At 43.5% G+C, this 24,189-nt stretch overlaps 1 protein-coding gene across 7 annotated transcripts in view; it reads right to left on the minus strand.

Annotated features, from left to right (window-relative positions):
- Positions 1-24,189, minus strand: part of CDK14 (cyclin dependent kinase 14) — a 497,609-nt gene that overhangs the window by 118,692 nt on the left and 354,728 nt on the right. For all 7 annotated transcript variants that reach the window (XM_074945950.1, XM_074945956.1, XM_074945953.1 and 4 more), the window contains one exon: positions 19,183-19,246. In XM_074945950.1, the coding sequence (XP_074802051.1) occupies positions 19,183-19,246 (64 nt within the window). The remainder of the gene's footprint in view (positions 1-19,182; positions 19,247-24,189) is intronic.

Here is a 24,189-nt window from a genome sequence, read left to right on the forward strand (position 1 = left end):
AAATGGGAGAAAGATCATCATGGGGTGGGGAGGGAAGCCCCCATACATAAAAGGTTGAAAACTCCTGGTACAGGAAAAATGAATCAGGATGAAACTGAAAATGAATTGACATGAGCAAGCACTTGAAGAAGAACCTGATTTATTGAGGAATGGTATAAGCAAATAGCTCATTGTTACACTATGGAGGAGAAGGGCTATGATGACAGAAAATATAAATTTGCCACCTGTTATGAGAGAGTCAGAATTTATGGGAGAAACCAGACCTCACTAGCCAAAACCCAACTACATGCTACTTCTCTCATAGAACTATAAGACGGACAGGACTAGGCACTACTGTGAACAAATCATACTGGAGCAGCGAAGAGAAGAGAGGCGAACAGAGGGAGTTTGCCTGGGAACAGTCCGAGAGAAGCTACAGTGAGTGCTGTAATACCGGGGGACTGGGCTGTTTTGTGAGCTGAATATCTGCGTGTTTAATCTGCTGTGACCGTTTGTTTGACTGTTAATCTCTAATGTGCCACAAATACTCCTTTTCTTTTTGCGAATACAGACTAGCACGGCTGTTACTGTGAAACCTGTTTGACTGTTAGTTGCAGGGATTGTTTGACCCCGTGTTTGTTTGAAAAGTGTGACTGTTTGACCATGTGGTTGTTTGTTTGAAAACTGTGAATTGGGAGTGCTTTGTTCCAGGTGGGCCTTGAGTGGTTGATTGGATGGAAGGCTTTGAGCCAGGGCAACTGCTTCAAGCCAGCAGCCTTATAAAAAAGCAGCCAGTTGCGAATTGAGTGAGTGCCGATCAGAGGAGAGGCAAACAGAGGGAGACTGCCTGGGAGTTCACCTGGGGTGGGGGGCGTTCCCACAGAGTTTTTGCCTTTCAGGCTTCTGTGAGCAGTAAATACAACATCTGAAGAAGCTCTTAGAAGAAGACAATAGGGAAAGTGAGCGATCAGCTGTTGTGACCTGCACAGGATGTGCCATGTTTGTCTTTTTCCCAGAGGACAGAAGCAACTTCGTCTGTATGAAGTGAAAGCTGGTCTCCATATTGGAAGAGAAGGTTAAAGGACTAGTGACCCAAGTACCAATCCTGCATTGCATCAGAGGAAATGAAGACTTTCTGGATAGAAGTCAGTGTTTGGTACTGCAAGCACAGCATGCTGAAGTGGAGAACGGGGAAGAAAATTGGCAGCATGTTGTGACGTTGCACCCCATAAGGCTTTATGGACATATGCTGATGAATGTATATATGACATAACTGGAATAGGTTTTATACTACATGTGCCATGTAACATATCTCTGTAAAGGTTAAGATGTACTGAATCTATTCCTCCCACTTGTATGCATGTATCATTTCTGTGTTAGAAGTTATGAATATCAGCTGTGTACTTGCTTGATTTCTAAGTAGCCTTAGTAAAGCATTTGGTCAGCTTCTTGAGAAAGGAATGTGCAAGTTAAGTGCCCAATCAAGAAACACTTAACGAACAACGGATCTTGGAAGGCTCCAATCCACATAAGAGGTCTACTTGAGGATGTTCAAGGTAGCATGTGAACCATGGCTGCTACCTGCAAGTTCTGAGTCATGCTGTTGGGTCGCCCTCAAAGTTATATAAGTATGATAGAATTATAATTATGTAGTAGTAGAAATAAAGACAGACAAAAGAATATATAGGTATTGTAAAAAAGTATGAACATCAGTTCCATGCTGTTGAATTTCACTCTGTAACAAATGCAAGGCCAAAGTGCTAATTATTTCAGGCGGGTACAGGACAAAGAGTCCATGCTGGAAAGTGATAAGAACTTTGAGGAAACAATGCTGTTCTTTAAAACAACACCCTGATGCTCTTCCCCCGCCAGGGCCCCTTGTCATGCCTATGTAAATCTTGGTATCCAAAGAGGGAAAAATAGATAGTGGGATAAAACTTGTTAAATGAATCAAGAGTCACAGATTGTGTTGTTAAGTAAAAGAATGAATGATGAGTGCATGGAATTGAGAGCCTGAAGCAGGGAAATAATTGGTTAGTAAATGGTGCCAGCCTAATCCTAAGAATTTCAACCTTGATATCGATGGGCCGAAGAATATGCAAAGTGGAGATAACTGGATGACCCCCGGAGGGCGAACCGGAATCCACCCAAAATGCATCAAGGAAGAACAAGAAGATAACACCTAGCCATCATGGCGCCGTCATGGATGTACCACCTGCTGATTGAGCTGATTGATGGTCATCTCATTTGTAAATTCAGCATGATGAAGCAACTTCCATAGACTTGTATTAAACCAGAGACCTATAAAAATTGGGTCCAGGGACTGTGTTCTTTGAGTCTGGTTCTACGACCACCCTCCAGGAGCATTGGATGCGCATCTGACGACTCAGCTCCACTCTCGTGTCCAGGCCAGTGACTTGGCACAAGCAACATCTAGGCTGGTAACTATAACAACCTTTATGTAGAACCTGTGTGTGAATGTCTGTGTGTGTGAATGGATCTATATAGAAATTGCATATAGGAATATTTTGTTGTATTTACAATAAACATGGCAATGTGCCTTGTCCCTCTTACAAGATCCTGTTGGTATCATTTTTATTAGTGTAACAATGCATGGACATGTGACTTGCCCATGTGACTCCAAAACTCTATCTTGTAGCTGGGATTCTACACAGAGGGAGGGAAGCGTGTCCACCCACAAGAGAAAGTCTATTTAAACCCCCGGGAGACCCCTCCATTTGGTCTTTAGCTGGCTCAAGAGATAGCCTCTCCATCCCCCAAAGGATACCTGAAAGAAACTGGAACAAAGGACAGTAACCACGGGGGTGCTGAACCCACAGTGAGCGAGTGCTGGACCCAGACTAGGAGACTGGTATGCAAAAGGAAGTTTACTGGAACACCTCTGAGGGTGAGGTTTTATCTGTATTCAGTTTTCTTACTGTATTAGGAATAGATTTGCATGTTTTATTTTATTTTGCTTGGTAATTCACTTTGTTCTGTCTGTTACTACTTGGAACCACTTAAATCCTACTTTCTGTATTTAATAAAATCACTTTTTACTTATTATTTAACCCAGAGTATGTATTAATACGGGGGAGGGGGGAGAGCGGCAAACAGCTGTGTATCTCTCTCTATCAGTGTTATAGAGGACGAAAAATTTATGAGTTTACCCTGTATAAGCTTTATACAGGGTAAAACGGATTTATTTGGGATTTGAGTATCTGAGTGTTAAAGACAGGAACACCTCTTAAGCTGCTTTCAGTTAAGCTTGCAGTTTGTGGGACGTGGTTCAGACCTGGGTCTATGTTTGTGGTCGGCAAGGGTGTCTGGCCAACTAGGCAGGGGTCTGGAGTCCCAAGCTGGCAGGGCAAGCAGGGGCAGAAGTAGTCTTGGCACATCAGTTGGCAGCCCCAAGGCGGTTTCTGTGATCCAACCCGGCACACATGTGACCACCAGAAGACGAAAGAGGCGAATCCATGTACCCCCAATGCATATAGAAGTAAGAAACCGTTTTCAGTCTCTCTGTACAGGTACTAGGGTGGAGAATGGTTTGGAAGAGTCCTCTGAGGGAAGGGAACAGAAGGCGACCCCATTGACCAGAAGGCATGGGATGCCTTATCCTAGGGATGGCAGTTCCATGACCACCACTTCCAAGAGGAGGAGATGGGTGATGGTTGTCGGAGAGTCCCTCCGAAGGGGGATGGAGTCATCCATCTGCCGTCCAGACTGGGAAACTCGAGAAGTGTGCTACTTGCCTGGAGGAATTCAGGATGTGACGGAGCATCTGCCAAGACTGATCAAGCCCTCAGACTGCTACCCCTTCCTACTTCTCCATGTGGGCACCAGTGATACTGCCAAGAATGACCTTGAAATGGTCACGGCAGACTATGTGGCTCTGGGAAGAAGGATAAAGAAGTTTGAGGTGTAAGTCGTATTCTCATCCATCCTCCACGTTGAAGGAAAAGGTCCAGATAGGGATCATCAAGTTGTGGAAGTAAATGTGTGGTTACGCAGGTGGTGCCAGAGAGAAGGCTTTCGATTCTTCGACCATGGGATGTTGTTCCAGGAAGGAGAATTGCTAGGAAGAGATCGGATCCACCTGACGAAGAGAGGGAAGAGCATCTTTGCAGGCAGGCTTGCTAACCGAGTGAGAGGGTTTTAAACTATGTTCTCCAGGGGATGGAGGCCTAAGCCCTGAAGTGACTGGGGAAGTGGGAAACCGGGAGAAAACATAAGGAGGAGGGTGCAACAGGGGATGCCTCCTGATTCATACTGAGAAAGTAGGGCAATCAGCTAATTATCTTAGGTGCCTGAACATGAATGCAAGAAGCCTGGGAAACAAGCAGGAAGAACTGGAAGACCTGGCACAGTCTGGCACCTGGCACACCACTGCCACTAGATCAAGGGAACTGATTATTCCCCTCTATTCGACACTGGTGAGGCCACATCTGCAGTATTGCATCCAAAAAGGATGTGGACATATTGGAGAGAGTCCAGTGGAGGGAAACGAAAATTATTAGGGGGCTGGGACACATGACTTATGAGGTGAGTCTGAGGGAACTGGGCTTATTTAGTCTGCAGAAGAGAAGAGTGAGGGAGGATTTGATAGCAGCCTTGAACTGCCTGAAGCGGGGTTCCAAAGAAGATGGAGCTAGGCTGTTCTTAGTGGTGGCAGATGACAGAACAAGGAGCAATGGTCTCAAGTTGCAGTGGGGGAGGTCTAGGTTGGATATTAGGAAACACTATTTCACTAGGAGGGTGGTGAAGCACTGGAATGGGTTACCTAGGGAGATGGTGGAATCTCCATCCTTAAAGGTTTTTAAGGCCTGGCTTGACAAAGCCCTGGCTGGGATGATTTAGTTGGGGTTGGTCCAGCTTTGAGAAGGGTTGGACTAGATGACCTCCTGAGGTCTCTTCCAACCCTAATCTTCTATGATAAACCATACTCTGAAGTATGCAAGCTACTGCCAAGAAGGCTGTATGACCGGTAGAATGAAGGTACTTGCTTACTTTCATCAACATGTAATTAAAAAGAAATCCTGTTAAGTAGTGGGACTGAAAGTGCATATTTATTATGACTTGATTGAGTCACTGACTCAAATAGTAACTAGTTATTAGGGAATCAAATCCTTTTAGATAATTTTAAATTTCTCTACATGCATTTATTTTGTGTAGGAACACAGTGGTAGGCAAGTATATTAAATTTGCCTGGAATTTAAAACTAAAATAGTGCTGCGTTGAATATGAAAATTACTAAGTTTAAAGGAAACCAATGTTATCTGAAAAACTTTTATAATTAAATTGAGCAAAATAAACTTGATTTTCTCTGAATTATTATGCTAAATGTACAATGATCACCATCTTCAGAGGCCTGTCTCATTGTTAAGATGGCTTTTCATACAAGCTTCGTATTTCACTAGTTGAAGATGATGTTCTACCACATGAAACAAATGAGTGACTTCAGATTTTCTGTAAATTGCGCAGACATTAAAACGTGTTTAAGATTTGCTTCTGAAAACAGGTTCAAGCTAGTAAAAACTCTCAACTAATGAAATGGTCTGTTCATAGCTAAGTGCTATGTAAACAGATTAGAGCTCTGTATAGTTATACTGTGTGGCTATCTTACTAGCAAAAGCAGATACATGATATCAATATTTCTCACCAGAAAGAAAAATAAACTATTTTATCCTTCTACAGCCTGTAGATTATTATTAGGATTTAAAAACCTAACAAACAGAATAAGAGCGAGTAGGTGGCTTTATGTGGCTATATATACACATACACACATGTGCTCACACATATACCTAAATGCTCTCCACTGAAAACATTATATGCTTGATAAACAGGCTCTTTCTGACAGCCTTGCATCAAGGACAGGTTCAAACAGAAGAGAATTTCAGCAGAACTCACTAGTGAGCTTATTAGCAGACTGCTGAAGGAACCACTGGTCTGCTATGAGAATTGAAAAAATAAGTACTTGCATTTTAAGTAACATAAAACGAGTTTTGTTTTTTTTCATCGGTCAGGAAACACATGAGCTATTATACTTATACCATTTATTTGCCTTGAAGAAAATCTAGAACAGGGGGGAAAAAAAGCTATGCAAAGAATTAAAGCAGACTGAATTTTGATTTTGTTAGCTTTATTTTCAGCAGTTTTGATAATCAGCTTCTCTAACCTATACCACTTAAAATGCACGGAGTTTACTTCAAGGCGTTTTTCATGTTATTAATAAAATCATGCTAGTTTAGTGTGTATTTCTTGATTACTGTTCTTCTCTACTTAAAACCAAATGTGATTTGTTTCAATGCAAATATTTATACATTTATCACAGTAATATTTTGAACAGATTAGTAAACAGGCTTCTTTAAAGTGTGTTTTCTTTACTTTCAAAGTAAATACATTTTTAATACTGAAAAACAACAACATATTGTATTTGTGACTGTTCTATAGCATACCACTTTCATACTAGAGATTTTAACATATATATTGCTATTATGTCATCTAAAGGTAGAAAAGACAAGTGAACCATGCAGTCCATCCAAATCCTCAAGTACTATAGAAAGCAAGAATATACAATTAGGGCTTTTTACTGAACTCCAGCAGTAGTACTCAGAGCTGCATGACAGTCAGGTGATTCAAGCTCTGCCTTCTTGGACTCAAACTGACAACCATATTATTAAGAATCAGACCTGCCCCAGGATGAGATGATTCTCTCACTTAAAATAATGAATTCACCTCTTCAGTGAAGATTTGCTGATGGAGATAAGGAAGACATACTGTCCCTGATTCAGGAAGGCATTTACGTGCTCAAGTCCCATTGAAGTCAATGCTTAAAGGTAAGGACATATACTTAAGTGCTTTTCTGAATTGAAGCCTATGTAAGGAGGGCACTTTTGGACTTAGGGGCAGGTTATGAATAACCCATTTCTATGTTACCCCATACTGTTTTACCAAGAATCTGCATTCTCTGCCAGTCTCTAAATTGCACTGGGGGTTGAATCAGGGAAATGGGAAAAGAGAAAGTCAGAAAGGTGGGAAAAAGCCTCACTTTTGCTCATCACTTCCCTCACGTACACCAGTTACAGCTTGGATCTTTTCCATTTGAATGTGTACGAAATCACTGACAATCACTAAATTTGGGGTGTGCAAATTTTAACTGTCAAGATTGAAAATGTTTGTCACTGGGCTAAGTTAGATAGTGATTCAGTAATTGTGTGGGCTAGTTAGTTATAACTGGCAGCTACCTTATCCATATTATTAAAGGAAAACTGTCAACATGATAATTATTCAATTTTTTCAAATGCAGTTTAAAATAATTTTGGATACTACACCTGCGCCCTTCAGTTCCCTCCAAAGTGGACGTTACTTATCGGTCACTGGAGGTTCTTTGAGATGTGTGTTCCCTATCTGTTTTCCACTGCAGGTTACACATTTTCACCTTCTAATCAGAGAATCTGAAAGTAGTGTCCATTGGTTCATGCATGCGCCCTGGTTTGCCTTGTGCTTCTGTCCCAGGTGACAAAGGTCAGGGCAAACCAACTGCATCTTCAGTTCCTTCTCCACCATGAATCTCACAGATTTGAAGCAGAGAGAAAGAAGGGCGGAAAGTGGAATACAGATACATCTCAAAGAACCTCCAGTTATAGGAAAGTAACCTCCTCCTCTTCTTCAAGTGATGGCCTCTACTGCATTCCCCTGAGGGTGATTAACAAGCAGCATCTAAGCTGGAGGTGGGTGTGAGAACAAGGGCGGAACGGTCGCATGGCAAACCGCTGTGCCAAAGGAGGCATCCACCACCGAGACTTGCACCAAGGCATAGCGTGTCACGGAAGTGAGTACAGAACTCCAAGTGGATGGTCTACATAGGTCTCTGAGAGGCACGTCATGAAGGGATGCCGAGGTTGTAGCTTGAGCTCTTGTGGAGTGAGCCCATACCCCTGTGTAGGGAGATAGACTTGACAGCTGGTAGCATAGTTTAATGCAGCAAGAAATCCATTTGGAAATTCTCTAGGGGAGATGGCCTGTCCCCTCCACACAATATAGGGGACTTCCTAATTGGTTTAATTCTTTGCAGGTAGAAGGCCAGAGCTCGGCGGATGTCAAGGGAATGGAGTAGACATTCTTCCGCAGATACACGAGGTTTCAGGAAGAAAACGGGAAAGTGAATGGATTGGTTAATGTGAAACTGGGAAACCACCACTGGAAGAACTTTAGGGTGTAGACATAACAAGATTTTATCCAGAATACTGAGAATGGCAGGCCCACCATCATAGTGCCGAGTTCACCGACCCTTCTCACTGAAGAGATAACAAGGAAGGTGACTTTCATGGAAAGGAGGGACCTGGAGCACAAAGCTAAGAGTTCAAAAGGGGGCTTCCATGGAGAGAACAAGATTCAGGTCCCATTGAGGCACAATCATTTGGAGGGGTGAGAAGGTTCTGAGGAGGCCTTTCCAAAATCTAGTGGTTAATGGTTTGTAAAGACAGAGTAATTTTCCACTGAATGGTGGAATGTGCTGATAGCTACCGGGTGGACTCTCAAAGTGCTGAGGGCGAGACCCAATGATTTTAAGGATAGGACATAGTCTAGGATGAGAGGAATTGCCAATGTTTCTGGTAAAACTCCTTTTTGCTGTGCCCAGGATGAAAACCATCTCCACTTGACCCAGTGCTCGTTGCTTACACAGAAGGAACATGAGCACAAAGCACAGCTTTTGAAGCCAGCCTGCTGGGGCATTGTCCCCGGAAGGGCGGGAGGTGGGGTTGTCACCCCCCGGGGAAAGAAGTCCAATGGGAAAAAAAAAAACTAGCTAACTAACAACTGTTGGTAACTATATACAACTAGAAGCTACATACAAAAAACAGGAATGGACAAAGAGTTCACTTAGCAAGCCAAGAGCACAGAGGAACAGGCCATACGACGGTAAGAGGGAACTGGAGTGGCGTTGACCCGCACAGCCTCTTAAAGCCTCAGACACACCATGCGGCCAACACATGATGCGCATGCGGGCCAATGGACACTACTATAAACAGTTCTGGCTCTGGTGCGTGGTGCACATGCACACGCATGTCTGGAATCCGTATAGGGACCATCACTCGAAGAAGAAGTTAGTGTTGCAGGGGGATGTATAGCTTACCTCGGCCTCCCAGAAGCTGGTAAGAGCTCCAGCACTCCCAGAACAGCAGGCATCCCCAGATCCCAGGGGAGGAAGAGAGAGGGGCTCAGACCCACCCCCAGAGGAACAGAAGGCCCCAGATCCTGGCACGCACACACACACCATGGTAAAGAAAGGGACTCAGCCCTCCTTCCCCCTCCAATCTTGGCCCACACACAGGAGGGGAGAATGTGGTCTGACAGGTGCCTCTTATTCTGCTCCAGTATCCCTGCCACTTACCCCCATGTGCCCTTCTCAGTGTTCCTCCCCCTACCTAATCTGAGTCCTCCACCTCCTCTCCTCTCCCACCCATCCCCATATTTCCCATCCATCCCCATATTTCCCTCTCCCCCTATTACCATGCCCCCTAACACCCTTCCGTCCCAGCAAGCATTCACATGTCTAACGTTTTTTCACAAATACTTTGATTAAGTTTCACCCCCCATTAAAAACGTAATGTAAAGCCGAGCTCCTGCTTGTCACTGAAAATTGGTCATATTCAAGATACAGATATGCAACCTCATTGTCTTATCAAGCAATGTTAAGGATGGTGCAACAGAACGCAATTTTCTAGTCCCTCTTGTGAGCATAAATAAGAAATGCAATGTGTGTAAGGTAGTTAGCCAGCACTGTATTACAATGTCACATTACATTCTTTTTATAAGATGATGCGGTCCTTCAGCAATGTTCACATGCTTGCTTCCCCCATCAGGAGGCACAAAATCTTCTCCATGGCCGATCCTTTTATACAGGATGTTCTGGTGGATACAAACGTGATCCCACTTCTAGTTCTAATTATATCACCTTTTCTGAAACCTTTGATAACCCTGTTTTTTCTCATATGGCAGATATTAGAGATCATCAACATTTCAATTTTTTTTTTAATTTCAAAATTGTCAAAATTAAAAGCGGAGGAGGGAAAGTATTTTTAAAAGGTTAATTCCCCACTACCACCAATTTTTCAACCAGCTCAGAATACCTTGCCTAGCAATTTGATTGCACAGCTATTTGACCCAGTGTTTAACAGAAAGAGTTGACTGGACTTTTGTGAAATTCTATTGTGAACGCAGTTAAAGTTTGAAAAGCAAGCACTCATTTTCACATACATTGTACATTTCCTAATGTTTGTTATTTTACTAAGTGTGGATTCTCCTTTACCTCAATAGCAGTCAAGCATAGATTTAATCACTCACCCTACCAGGCAACAATAGGTTCATTAACATGAGGTTCTAGTCTCTACCACTTTGTACCAGGGGGACCACCATTTCTCCTCATAGACTGTAGGATGGTCATCATGTCACTTGTCTTCAACAAAATCTTTATGATGTCTCATCAGTTCCCCTCTTGCTTACTGTAATTGCTTCTGATTATAAATCCCTACTCTTTAAATATAAGAGAGATTCTGATGATGCGTATGGAGTCCATATTCCATGAAGCAGAGAAGAGGTGAACAGAAATTGAAGGAACGGCAGGAACTGGGCTTAAATGCAGCTGCTGATATAAAAGTTTTAGCTTTTCAGGGGAAAAGGTAGGCTGGGGACAAAGGAAGCTCCTCCTAATAGCTTTCAGGGAAGAGCTCAGGTCTCTGCAAGCCAAATATCCAAATGTTTGGTCAAAAGAGGTTGACATGCTCAACAGGAAAAACCTACCTGTGGCCAATGGCTTGGGTTGTCAGGAAGGGCTGGTTGGAGCCAGGCTATATTTTGGACAGAGCTGCAGTAGTCACAAGATATTCTCCCTTTGGACTATTATGGATAAAGAGAACTAGGGTGAGGTAGATGACCAGGTTAACCAAAAGAACCTTAATGAGACAGGACCATGTGTGCCTTCTTAAAGGGACAAGACTGGTTAAGAGGACCAGACAGGACATCCAAATGCAGAACTAGAAGTGGGATCACGTTTGTATCCACCGAACATCCTTCATAAAAGGATCGGCCAGGGAGACGATGCTGTGCCTCCTGATACAGCAGCAAGCCACAGCCCAAGGTATCATGCTCCAAAGGAACTGTAGAATTAGTTGTAAGCAATTACATTACAGATGCTGTGGGCCCATCTGCACCAGTGACAACTGGCCTCTCAGCAATGCCTGCAGGAAGTGTAGCTGGCTGAACACCAAGAGCATGAGCCAGTGCTGCAAACTCTTATTTTTTTCCGTGAGTGCTAGGAGGCCAGCTGGGACTGGAGCCAGTATCACAATGACATTAGAATCTCCAGTCCTCTCATAAATTTCAGCCCTGGCTGGGAGAATACTCCCTCTGCCTTCCCCACTCTCCTGCCTCCTGGGGAAGGGCAGACAATCAGTGCTGCTGCAGGAGACAGACAGAGCTCTCTCTCCTGCTCCTGCCTTAGGCAAACTAAGCAGCAGCAGAGGGCAGCAGATCTTGCCTAGGTGGCAGGGGCTGCCACACAAAACTGCTGTGGCCCCTCCCCCCACCGCTGCCATAACTACTGAACCATCAGGTTTGGTTCCCCACCCCACCCCTAAGGGAGGCATGACTCCCCAGTTGAGAACCTCTGTTCTAAGCAGTGGGACGGGGTCACACTGAAGTTTTTCCTAGGGAGGCAGATTGGTGTCCACTCCTTAGAGGCTGCTCAAGATATTCTCCCTCCTCCCACATCCCCTTCTGGGAGCAGCAGGGTATTTCCTCCTTCCTCCCATCTCCCTCTCTGCAACATCAAGCCTGGGAATGGGCAGAAGGGGGTGAAGATCCCACAGAGCTGCAGGAGGAGCAGAGGTGAGACAGAGTGGGTGGAGCAGAACTGGTGTGGGAGCGAGAGCACAGGCAGATGGCAGGGAAGAATTGATGTGGGGACAGGATTAATTGGGGGGTGCAGAAAAGTGTGTGTGTGTGGGGGGGTGGGTGACCGCTCCTGCAGTAGCCAAACCACCTTTTGCCACCTTTCGCTATATATTTGGGAGAACATACACATGGGGGGCGGCAGAGAGGAGAGGAAAGGGGAATTAAAAAAATGAAATCAGACAAAAACCACAATATAATCTTTAAAAAACCCATAAACCTCATGATTTTCGGGGGAGGGGGGGATTGACTCATGGTTTTAGAACTTTGGGGGTTGGCAGCACTGTCGATCTGGTAACTGCCCAGCAACTGCATTTTGAGACATTAACCCAGACAGCAGGACTGGGGCCATTTCAAAAAGCTGATAAGAAAAAATAATAAAACTAACTAGGCGAGTCTCCAAGCTAAGTTCTTCGACTCACTAGTTAGGTCTGTGAATCCAGTACAGAAGAGAGGCCGGAGTGAAAGAAAGGATTAGAGTTCAGGCAGCCTTGCCCAGTGTCTGGAACCAGAGACATAGGCCCAATTGCTGATATTGCATGAGAAGCTGGTAGTCTTCTCTGATCTAGCATCAGATGGAGGATTTCTTTCACTGCATCTGTGAGGATGGGATAAGCTCTGATAGAGCAGGAAATGCTAAGACTCTGGATAGCGGCTCAATTTCAGATGAGATTTACAATAGTAAATGATTAAAGCAGAGTCCCATAAAGAATTTTATATATCCAATTCCTTGTGCCCCATACATATCTCTGACTGTTTCTGCATTTGGCCCACGAAAAATCATTAGCAGGACATATGGGCAACAAAATAGAATATTAAATTCAATATTGATAAATGCAAAGTAATGCAAATTGGAAAATAATAATCCCAACTATACACACACCAAATGGTGGTGTCTAAATTAGCTGTTACTACTCAAGGAGGAGATCTTGGAGTCATTGTGGATAGTTCTATGAAAACATCTGCTCAATGTGCAACAGCAGTCAAAAAAGTTAACAGAATATCAGGAACCATTAGGAAAGGGACAGATAAGACAGAAAATATCATAATGGCACTATATAAATTCATAGTACTCCCACATCTTCAATACTGCATGCAGTTCTGGTCACCCCATCTCAAAAAAGATATCTTAAAATTGGAGAAAGTACAGAGAAAGGCAACAAAAATGATTAGGGGTACAGAGAAGCTTCCATCTGAAGAGAGATTAAAAATACTGAGACTGTTCACCTTAGAAAAGAGATGACTAAGGGGGATATGATAGAGGTCTGTAAAATCCTGAGCTGTGTAGAGATAGTGAATAAGGAAGTGTTATTTACTCCTTCTCATAACACAAGAACCAGGGGTCACCAATGAAATGAACAGGCAGCAAGTTTAAAACTAACAGAGACGTACTTCTTCACACAACCCACAGTCCCCCCTGTGGAACTCTTTGCCAGGGGATGTTATGAAGGACATGAATTTAACTAGGTTCAAAAAAGAATTATACAAGTTCATGGAGGATAGTCCATCACTGGGGATTAGACAAGATGGTCAGGGACACAACCCCATGCCCAGGATGTCCCTAAACCTCTGATACCAGAAGCTGGGACTTCTGACAAGGGATGGATCACTCGCTAATTGCCCAGTTCTGATCATTCCCTCTGAAGCATCTGGCACTGGTCACTGTCAAAAGACAGGACACTGGGCTAGATGGACCATTGTTTTGACCCAGTATGGCCATTCTTATGTTCTTTTATCTGAGGAAGGAAAGACCCTACCCTAATCGCTGACCTACTTCTTTGGGGGCAGCTATAGATCAAAATGCCGAGAACTTTAATGTATTAAACCCCAATTGTCACTAGGTGGCCCCAGAACAAGTTGCCTGAAGCTTGCTAGTTTTTCTTCTACATCAGAAACAATCTGTGCCAGGAGAGAAGTGGTCTTAGTAAGGCCAATAGAAAAGCATTTGTCCAGCTATCAGCACATTCTCATAATAATAGAATCCACCAATTTGTATCAAAAGACAATCCCTCTTCATTCTACACTGGTGAAAAGCCATTGCTTCAGCAATGCTCGACATGTTTTCCTGGATGGGGTCATGCCATGAGATATTAGCAGACCAGATTTGCATTAAATGAAAAATACCTTTTAATAAAGTAAAACATGATGAGTGGATATAAAGGAATGTGCAGGAAGTGAGGGATATATCCGTTTACTTAGTAACATTAGTTTTATCTTAAAACAATGAAGGGAATCAGTTCACATTTCACCTTAATATAGCATGGACGTGGTGTATGGGTGCTCTGGGAATAAACAAAGATTATTAAAATGAATATCCGTTAAAAACTGATACTGGACTAGATTACTAGATGTGCCCATACAGGGAAGTAAGGGGACATCAGATGCAGCTTCCTGCCCTGCATGAGTTACCTATATCACACGTCATAATGTGAGTGGGAAAGCAGCTTCCTTGGGACTGCTACTCCCTCTCCCACTTAGTTGCGCAGGCAGAGGCAGACCCATGCCTCCATCCCCCCAAACATATGAGCCAGCACCACTGAGCTGACATGGAGGAGGAAGTAATTGGCCTGTTCCAGGGCAACACACCTACACATTGCCCCTTACTCAGGCCTTGTGGCAAAGCCATAGGCTAGTCCATAGTAAATACTTAGGCACCAACCCAGATTTCATTAGGTCACTGTCGTCATTTACTATATGTTTGTACAGTGCTCAGCACCATGGGGCCCCCAAACGCTCGAGACCTCTAGACTCTACTACAATAATAATAATTGTTTTTACTTTAATTTTTGTTTTAACTTCCCTGAACAGCTTGCTCATTTGAGCACGGATCACTTCTTTACAAACAGCGCTCACACATGGCCCATGTTGGCTTACATAACCAGGCTGGAAGAGATGACACCTGAGCACAGGGAGATACTATAAGAAAATCAGGATTACAAAATTTTGGAACTGAGTTAGGAAGGCAGCTGTCTCCCATTTGGTCTATTTTGTATTTTTAAAATTAAGTATTTAGATCAGAGGTGGGCAAACTATGGCCTCCGGGCCACATCCGGCCTGCTAGACCATCCTGCCCGGCCCCTGAGCTCCCGGCCGTGGAGGTTAGCCCCCAGCCCCTCCCCTGCTGTCCCCCCTCCCCCATAGCCATGCCGCCGCGCGGGCAGCACTCTGGGCGGCAGAGCTGTGCGCTCCTGCTGGGCAGAGCGGCACTGTGTCTGGCTCGGCCGGGTGGCGCGACTGCCAGACATGCTGCTCAGAGCGGCATGGTAAGGGGGCTGGGGCCGGGGGTTTGGATAAAGGGCGGGGGGTCCTGGGGGGGGGGGGCAGTCAGGGGACAGGGGGCGGCGGTTGGATGGGGCGGAGGTTTTGGGGGGGCGGTCAGGGGACGGGGAACTGGGGGGGTTGGATAGGCATGGGGTCCCGGGGGACCTGTCAGGGGGCGTGGGTGTGGATAGGGGTCGGGGCAGTCTGGGGACAGGGAGCGGGGTGGTTGGATAGGGCGTGGGGTCCCAGGGGGCCTGTCGGGGGCGGGGGTGCAGATAGGGGTCAGGTAAGTCAGGGGACTGGGAACAGGGGGTTTGGATAGGAGGTGGGGTCCCGGGGGGACGGTTGGGCGGGGGGGGGGGTCAGGAGGGGGTGGTCAGGGGACAAGGGGGGGGTTGGATGAGTCAGGGGGTTCTGAGTGGGGTGGGGGCCAGGCTGTTTGGGGACGCACCGCCTTCCCTATCCGGCCCGCCATACAGTTTTGCAACCCCAATGTGGATCTCGGGCCAAAAAGTTTGCCCACCCCGATTTAGATGAAAAACAGTGTTGAAAATCAACCCAGCAGGTGATTTACTAGATGGGATAAAAGTATTTGCAAACACAAACGGGATGGTTTTGGTGGAGGGCAAGACTAAGGGACAGCAGGAGATGACACAGCAGACAACTTTCAAACTGGTTTCATGATTTGGATGATACGGTGCTATCTCAAAGGGACAAAGGGCTAGTGGGTGAAATAAATGATACAAAATTTTTACATTCCCATTTAACGACTGAGAGCCTCAGACACAAAACAGGTGGCTAATTTAGAGCTCTCTGTGGTTGGCATAAGAAGTGGACTCATCATTCAGTTTGAGAGAAGTTTATTCACATTTTAGGATATTACTCTCTCTCTACTGACCAATCTCAGCAGAATATCCCTGACATCATTGCTTTTGCTAACTGCAATACATGGCAATTAGGCCTGTGGACACTGGAATGGAGAAGCAGCAACCCAGAACATCGAAAGCAGTGTTTTTCAGATGTTACTTGTCTCTCCCTAGTAAAATGTGATTAGCTCCCTGAGGCAGAGACCGTGTTTTACTGAATCACAGAGTAAAAAATTAGTTACCTACATCTGAATGCAGACAACAAAAAATGAAATTCTGTTTAAACTCTGCTTGTTTTATTTTTCAACTCCACGGATATTTAATTAAGTTGCCAGAATTTTTTTTTACTACAGTCACTATTTATTACTGATACCTTCTGCTCAAATTCCATTGTTTTATGCTTTTAAGCAGCTAAGCTTATAACATCAAAGTCTGCCTTGAGCGGATGCTAATGTTCTAATCATCAATGCTCTTCTTGCACTTCTTTCCTTTCAAATAATTTGTTGTCCTTACTGTTTGCAACTGCTACGCTTAAATTATAGTTCATATATTTATGTTTAGATGGGGATGTTACTTTCTTAGGGCTCTGCTCCACACACACAGAAATTTTGCCTGACTAAGGAGTGCTGAACAAACTGTTGGAAAAAGAAAATATATTCCACGCTTTCTATTTTTAAGTACAATAAACTCATACGTCTTGGACACAGATGGAATCAATTCAAATTTGGCAAGACCATTTTAGGTTCACTATATTGTACTCTGGGACTAAGGAAACAAAGAGACTAAGCCATTTCAAAATTATAAATCTGAGAAGTGTTAAAATAAAGCATTAACTCTGCTTCTGCTAGTACAAGGTTACTCAGGAAATTCTTTCAGTCAAGTTTACTCGGAAAATCTCTTATAGGGTGTAATTCATCCAAGTGCAGAGGGTCCATCTAAGCACTATAGGAAGGGTAAGGGGCTGGTTGAGCAGCTGCAAAAGAGACTATACAACCCCTGTGCTCTCCAGAGAGGTTTCCCTGATGGCCATACACAGGTCAGCATCAGGGGCAGCTTTTTGGATAGTGAAAGGGCAATGTTATACATCCCTAACCAGAGCCAATGTCCCTAGCAACCCCCAAAAGTGGTATTATTCCAGCCCAGCCCGTAGGATGCAGTTCTTGATATGATGCAAGGCTTGCTTCATGCCCAACCCCTATGCTGTAGGTGTTGGATTTTGCTTCCCCAGTCATTCTGCATTTCACCAGCATAAAGCCCAGGCTTTACGCAGGTGAGGCAAATTTCATCCCTACTGTTGTACAAACCAAAAACTATGCATCTTTGTAACATATTAGAAGGGCTTATTTCACATTTTCATCATTTTGCCAGGAATACATGTGCACTAAGAGGCTGGAGGGGGCAAAGGGAGCTCTGAGCTAAGCATACACTTGCAGCAAAAAGAGGCCTTTTCCCCATGGGGAGGGGCAGAAGTCTCTCAACCCCCATGTAAGTGGATCGGAATTAAGGGTGCTCAGCACCTTGCAGCAACAGGCCTCATACAGATGAAAACAGTCATCAACCAGGATAATAATGATTTTTGCTTGAAAATATGCATACTTCACAGGGGTGGAGAAAGGCTGAAAGAACAAAGAACGCTCTATGCACCCTTAGGGAAATGGAGAAAGTGTTGAGTGACCATTTACCACGTTGCATTTATCTTTTTTTCCCTCATTACTGCATTTTTATGGTTGGTATGTGTTCAGAGCTGGCAAAATCCATACTCTGTAACAGAGGAAACAAAAACAAATCCAACACAATGGTCATTTTAATAACAACATGCTTCTGTTACATTTCACTAAATGCCAGCTGTCAATTTATTTCCCAATGTCCCTTTGCAAAAATTGATAGAACAAACCCTCACTGCTTGATGCACTTCTAAGCCATTCTCTAAAGAGAAAGTTTCTTGACTGCCATCTACTGTTCAAAACATTTTATTCAACTCCATTTTTTTTGGTGACAAAAATACAGCACCAAAGCCAAAAACACGTCCTGTTTTTCCACTTCCAATATCCCAGGGTATTAACAAATGTCTTTGGAACTTTTCTGAAAATAGTGTTTTCTTTAATAAGAATTAAATTTACACACAATTGTTTTTGCATTTTAGAGAAAATCTTTTTTTAATCTAGAAAGTGTTAGGATAAAACCCTTCCAGATTTATTAAATAGATGTGTGCTATTATTGAAGGGTTCCTATAGTATTCTATGATGAGCAGCTGTACATCACCCTCTTTCTTTCCAGGTCTTTTGGATGACATAAGCCCCAATCCTGCAAACTTGTTAACTTAATTATGACCTCACTTGAGTAGAATCTGGATTCCATTTCAGAGCAGTAGATCTTGGTACCTACTTCCAGCCTAAATAGTGCAATTTATAGGTTAAATTCAAAATAGAAGTCTACTTGTGGAACAGATAAAACGTTATTATTTTGGTGGCATCCTGGCTTATAAGGGTTACCAACTGGTGTTTGCTTAATAGCAAGAGAAACTTCCTAATGGTTAAATCTATTCGACTGTGGAACAGGTTTCCAACAGTGGTAGAAGCAGCACCATCAGTTTGGCCATTTAAAAGTAGACTGCAGAAAGCGTTAGATAATACAGCAAACTAAACAGTGGCAGAGGAATAAGATGTTTCCGTCTTCAGCTTCCAGGATACCTTTCCCTATCACTTTGATTCCCCCCTTCAGTACATTATAATTCATAGATATTGCATCTGTTGACTAGTAATACTGGCCTTTGACTAGTAATACTGGCCCTACCACTCACAGGATATGTAAGAGTGTTGTGCAACATATCATATTAATGTGCTACAAAGGGAAATTATGGCTAAAAGTCAAAATCCAACTAACATAGTGACATGTGAAATGCTAAAATGAATGCACTGCGGTATGCTTACAATGCATCCGCTATCCTGCAAAACTATTCCGATTATTCTGGAACAATGTTGCAGAAGTCCATTAGTCAGTAAGTAAATGTGCCAAAAGGTAGGAGCATTGTCTCAAAAGCCTTCTGTCAGCTAGCACGTAAGATTTTTAATGTGTTTTCCTGGAAAGAGTGAAATCTTGATAACTTGTTGTTTAAACCTACCTGGCTTGAAATGGGGTAAAGAATGGACTCCAGGCCATGTATCTTCATTTGGTGTTCCAAGTACCTGTTAGCAAAAGAAAAAAAGACCTCTTTAATTTTAGCACTGGCGATGCTTGGCTCTTATATAGAGCTATTCTTCCACAGACCTCAAAGTACTTTACAATACAAACTGTAATTAAGCTTAATTAATGAAGAAAAAGTTAATTGACTTACCCACGGTCAAGTCAGTGGCAAAGTCAGAAATCAGACACAGGAGCCCTGACTCCCAGTCCTTTACCCCTTGTCAGTAAATTGGACAGTCTATCACAGGGGTTCTCAAACTGTGGGTCACAACCCCATGTTAATGGGGTTGCCAAGGCTGGTGTTGGCCCTGGGCCCCAGCAAGCTGGAAGCCCAAGCCCAACCGTCCAGGGCTGAAGCCCAAGCCCAAGGTTACATGCCACGGCCCAAGGAAGAAGTCCTTGGGCTGCCTGGACCATCTGCCCGGGGTGGAGGGGCTCGGGCGGCAGGGTTCGGGTGGGCTCGGTCTTCGGTCCCGACTCCTGGGGTCGGGTAGTAATTTTTGTTGTCAGAAGAGGGTCACGATGCAATGAAGTTTGAGAACCGCTGGTCTATCAGATGATAGATATATTAAAACTGACATTTCACTGACAAATGTCAACCTATTTGTACATCATAGAAAGCAGAAATGGCCCAAACTAGGCCTTTGAGCTCACCGGAAATGTATATCTTTGTAATCCTAAACAAACTGAATGGACATATACAAGTTAAACTATTTTCAACTCCAAGAGCTTGCTAACTGCAATGTAGCAGATGTACACAGATGGTGAACCAGACTTCTAAGAATGCAGTAGGAACCAGAACTTCAAAAGATTGCCCTTAATTTTACATGCATTTAGTGCTCATAAAAACTGAAAGACTGTAGAGACAACAATCCTCCATCTACCCACAGAACAGCTTCTGCTTCTATTCTCTTCTGTGCCAGTTCTTATGCTGCCCTTATCATCATCATATCTGAGCGTCTTCCACCAGTGCATTAAGAGATGTGACTAACACGTATCATATGTGGTTAATTCTCACTTGCATGCTTTACTCAAATAATTGTGCAGCAGCCCTCACCACGGCTACAGCACATATGTTTCACACACATTTGTCTGTAGAAAATGAAACAATTAAGTTTGGGGAATATCCCAGAGAACATCACATCCACAGTTTCAGCACTACATATATCCTGAAATGTATGTCTTTTCCACACACACAACCTGTTTCACCATTGCCCTGTGTAGTCATTTACACTAGTGCAAAGTGGGTGAGAGATGCTATCAAATCAGAATGGTAGCAATTTACATCTACTTTACATTGGTGTAAATGAATACAACAGGTGCAAGGCAACAATGAATTAAGACTACTTCTCCCCCTTCCCCTCCCTGTTAACATGGAGTAAAATCCCTGGCATCTATGACACAATGTAAAGTATTTCACCCTCTTCTTGAGAGCATCTCACTGCCAATGCAGCATGAGAAAGATTCAGTGTGAGAAAAATCTGAAGTAACACATTTTTCACAAAGTCAAAAACAATATGCAATTTTTCACTCAACTTCGCTAATTCAGTCACCAAAATCTCTAGAACTTTTCATTTCGTTTTTGTGAAATTTTAAGTGTCACTCATAAAAAATTATACTCAAAATAGTCATCAATTCACAGGGTAAAATCTAACCCCATTTAAGTCAATAGGATTTATGTCATTGATTTCATTAGGGATTTCACCCTACATCTTTAAGGCCAGAAGGGACCACTGTGTTAAATTAAGTCAAAGCACAATTGTCCAGTCACGCCAGGAGAAAGACCGGGGGGGCCATGAATGTGATTTAATTAGGCCGCAACTTTATTCACTTCTAATATCTGGGGTGTACCCAGGAACAAATTTTACAGTGCAGGAAGGAGAGGGTTCGGTTTTCTGCTGATCCAGATGCAGGAGCCCCAAACCCTCTGCCTCAGCTCCCTGAAAGGGGGCTAAAAGGGGTTAGGAAAAGGACAGCTCCCCACTGTATAAGACATAGGAGCCCCAAACACCCTTACTCTGCCTCCCTTAAGGGATACTTTCCTTCAAATTCTTTTCCAATCCATTTTCTCTGATAACTGTATCCTTTCCATACTGAGCACGTGCACTGGACATCAGCCACTAGTTTTATGTACTAAGTTGCAACATTCTAACCCAACCCCCTACATCACCCCAGTGGGTCCCAGACCAGCTGTGGGGAAAGTGAAAAAACCCATTCTGCCTTGGCCAACAAATTCCCTCCCAACCCCCAAGGCAAAGGGCAACTGGCATAATGCCTACAGCAGGTCAAGAGGGAACTTGGTGCTTTTGCCAAGTTCCTGGGTTGGCGCTGCCAGCGCAATCCTGGTAAATCAGGGTCTCTCTACAGCTGCACGGGGTATTAACCCTCCCTTCCAGTGAGCATGAAGAGCCGTGCAGTGATCTTCTGACCTGGCCCCAACTGCTTCCTGCCCTTCTTGTCTACCCCTGTAAACTCCCCCTCCTCACCACCTCTTGTAAGAAGTCCTTAAAGGGGCAACACAATTATCTTCCATCTATCTGGACAAAGACCCCCACGCATGAAGGTTGTGTTGGGCACAATGGCTGGGGCCTAGTGAAGAATCCAAGGCTAAGCTTTTCTCCTCAGTCTGTAAGGAGATGGGTAACAGGCAGGGCTGGGTAGTGGGGTCTGTGTGTGTAGTGGCGGGGGGACAATGTGAGCAGGCTTAAATGAAATGTTAATGCATCTGTTTTCAACGGGTATTTGAATTTGGTGTAGTGGTGGGTCTGTTTCTTTACTGGAATGTTTTTAAAAAGAGTGCCAAGGATGCCCAATGTCTTGGGATGGATGGCATTGTATAGTAGAGTAGTTAAAAATTGAAATAGATGGTTAGGGAAGTAGCTTAAATTTTAATTTGTACAATCTTAAATAATTGGGATTCCTATTTGTTGTTCACAGTAACTACTTTCTACAGTAACATTAATATCATGACCAGTGGCTTTAAAATCTGATTAATAACAAACTGATCATTAAAAAATACCAATGTATATTCTCTCTAGGGGCTATATTTATTAAAAATATTGAAAATTATCACTGGAATTTAAATTCATATTAGAAATCAGGTAAATGCATATGAATGAACATTCTACTTATGAAAAGTCAGTATCCAAAACTCATTCATAAATCTATCTCTAGCAGTTTTGTTCCTGAGCGTTCTTCTTAACTTCAGTAAAAACAAGTGCAAGCAGTCATATCTCAAAGCAAAAGCAAATCTGAGGATGATGAGTTCTCGCGTCCCTCTGTTTTACTGATTATTCAGGGAGGAGGTAGCGATAAAAAGATCACTGATAAAAGAGTAAATAAGAAGCAAAGATGACGGTGAGAGCAGGCAGCAAACCTGCAACTCCAGGTGAGCAAAAAAAAATGCTATAATGCAAATTAGAGGGGAACAAAAAGATCCCCTCTGAGTAACTTAAAAAGGACGCTGGTAGTTTCTTATAGCAGAGATGCTATGCATCACAGGTGGTTTCTTCTAGTGTACAAAACTCAGGTGTGTCACTACTGGTAGAACCTGGATTCTTATGACCATGATCAAGAACACTCCTTCCCATCTGCACCTTCTGGGAAGAGCATGACCTTTCCTTCCCAATGTGTACCTTGCCAGAGATATCCAGGCCTTATCACCTCAAAACTGGATTACTGTAATGCGCTCTATTTGGGGTCACACACTGAGACCACTTGGAACTCAGCATACAGCGCTCTGTTTACTAAGTGCAATTGCACCCTGAAGGGCATTTCACATCTCTGCCTGAGGCACTGCACCGGCTGCTATTAAGTTTCTGTGTGGAATCGAAAGGGTTGTTTTAACCTACAAAGCCCTTTACGGTATGTGACCTGGGTGCCTGAGAGACTGCCTCTTTCCCTGTGTCTTTTGGCACAACTGAGATCAGCAGAGGCACTCAAGGTGGAGCCCCCAAATGTAAAAGAGAGGGAGCTGTTGGCAATGGGTCCCCATGAGGGGTCCTCAGCTCTGGAATTCACTCCCCTCTCTTGGTGCAGCAGAACCACTTCTGTTAAGTTTCAAGGCAGGCTGCAAAGCCTATCTTTTCTCTGAGGCATTTGGGCATGGGCTTGGCTGAGGAGATTTTCTTTTCTTTTTTTTTTTTTTTTTAAAGGACTGCTATGAAGGGGTTTTAAAATCTTTTTTATTGTGTCTCCCATAATATATCTGTGTACTGAGTGTGGGATGACCTGAGCAATCTGTGATGTTTATTATGAAAATTAAATTTATGTAAGGTCAACGAGAGCATTGGCAGGGGCCTGTGCATGTTAGCTTAGAGCTGAGGTTTCAGAGCTCTGGCTCTGCTGCTGATTTGCCTTCTGACATTCAGCAAGTAACTTAGCCTCTCTGTGCTTCAGTTTTCCTATCTGTGAAATGGATACAATAATACTAACCTACAAGCTGTGCTGCAAGCTTTAACTCTATGATTAATTATATTTAAAAAATCATCCAAGTTTGCTGAGTGATTTACAGCACAAACACAAAGGCATCACCCTTTAGCTGAAGTGTTTTCTAACTAAAAGGTGCTCCTTTTAGGTGGATGCATAGCGATCCAACCAAATACAGTAAACAAATGCAGCATTTAAAATGTAACACAACTAGTGAAAATAAACAGTGGGGAGCAGGGAGGGAAGGGCAAGAGTAATAAGGTCATATGACTATTAAGTTATGTAAAAAGAAAAAAGAAAAGGAGTACTTGTGGCACCTTAGAGACTAACCAGTTTATTTGAGCATGAGCTTTCGTGAGCTACAGCTCACTTCATCGGATGCTCACGAAAGCTCATGCTCAAATAAACTGGTTAGTCTCTAAGGTGCCACAAGTACTCCTTTTCTTTTTACGAATACAGACTAACACGGCTGTTACTCTGAAACCTACTAAGTTATGGTATGTACAGACATCCTGGT

This window comes from Natator depressus, chromosome 2 (genome assembly GCF_965152275.1).
Source record: "Natator depressus isolate rNatDep1 chromosome 2, rNatDep2.hap1, whole genome shotgun sequence".
Taxonomy (NCBI): domain Eukaryota; kingdom Metazoa; phylum Chordata; order Testudines; family Cheloniidae; genus Natator; species Natator depressus.